The sequence below is a fragment of the Monosiga brevicollis genome, genomic scaffold (assembly GCF_000002865.3).
Source record: "Monosiga brevicollis MX1 MONBRscaffold_83 genomic scaffold, whole genome shotgun sequence".
NCBI classification, from domain to species: Eukaryota; class Choanoflagellata; order Craspedida; family Salpingoecidae; genus Monosiga; species Monosiga brevicollis.
The window spans coordinates 1-1352 of NW_001865115.1; the positions used below are offsets into that span (position 1 = coordinate 1).

The following is a 1352-nucleotide window of genomic DNA, read 5'->3' on the forward strand; positions in this document are numbered from 1 at the left end:
ATGCATAGTTTCGGCGTCAACTTACGCCCATAATCTCATGACGCTGATATGCGGCTTGTTCAGGGGTAGGAACGGGGACTTGGTTCGTGGCGCATGGCATTTTGCTCCATTCGGCGCGACAGGCAGCCTGCGTTTCGTGGCGCTGGACTGTCACGCACCACGGGTCAAGCCAGCCCTCGGCGCCGCGGGGCTGCACTCCAGTGAGCGCTCTATCACACACGTATTGTTTGACAGTGGCCCGGCCCTTTGGACAGGTCTACCCAATCAATCGAGCAAAAGTTGATTCAATATTCACAAGATCAAGATCGTGAGTTCAGTCGCGTGCTCCCACCAGCGCGAAATGCCATAAGCAGGGCTTACCGCTGTCACAGGATGACGCTGAACCACGGCCAAGCCGGCTCGATGGTCATCAATGGCCACAATCTGTGTTTCTTGGGAAGCCACCCAACCCTTGAGCTGGGGCAGCTCTGGGAACCGATAGCTTCCCATGCCCCGTTCATCGAGGACGCAAGGCATATCCGCCGCCGCGCATGGCAACTGTCTGACGAGACACAACGCCAATATCCCCAGTAGGAGCGCTTGCACGGGCACTATCTCGCCCATGTTTTTGGTGGCACGGGCAGACAGATCAAACACAAACAAATGCTTCTTCTCCAAATTAAAAAATCAAAAATCAAAAATCAATTGACAAACAAGAGCAGATTGATAAAGAAGGACCTGCAACAAAAGATCACAACGAACAGCAGCGGCGCAAAAGGACTGCTTCAGGATGGGGCGGGGAACAGCCACGAGTTGGCAAGAAGACTATCACTTTTGTGCAAAATTAAACGTCATGTCACCGCCAATGTGCAACTTGACTTGCGCGTGTATTCATTCAGAGCGCGCTGATGATGAATTTACACTTTGTTTTCCCCCCCCGGGGGTATCTGCCCCAGGCTCCCATACTAGATGTGCTTGCCGGGTGACAGCGGGTGCTTGGAAATTCACAAGGATGACATGATGACCTGCGTTTTCAATCATCGCCAAACAAACAACAACAAAAAGACAAGGGAGGGATTGGTTTCTGGTTACTCCCGGAGGATGGAAGCTTGAAAACCCCAAAAGAGGGTCAGATAGACAAGAGCATCAGACTGAGTGAACAGGGCAGCAACGGTACAGTATGCTCTTGCTTCCCAGTACAACAACCGTGCTCAATGCCTAATCCAAACCAGTCTGGCTGCCATTTGTCAAAGCAAGCACCTCTTGTCCCTCTCTCTCTCTGTCATCGCACCGAAAGCTAAAGAATTTGAACAGAACAGAAGAAAATCAACGTCGTGTTTCACCATTAATTTCCTCCCAAGCGACGGGGTTTA

General features: G+C 51.4%; 1 protein-coding gene across 1 annotated transcript; it reads right to left on the bottom strand.

Moving 5' to 3' along the window:
• Positions 1 to 25: 25 nt before the first annotated feature.
• On the bottom strand, positions 26 to 603 carry MONBRDRAFT_30580 (uncharacterized protein; the record flags this gene model as incomplete). Its single annotated transcript, XM_001751023.1, has 2 exons — positions 26 to 256; positions 361 to 603. Coding segments are annotated over 2 exons (474 nt in total), but the record flags the coding sequence as incomplete, so codon positions are not given.
• Between the last annotated feature and the right edge of the window lie 749 nt (positions 604 to 1352).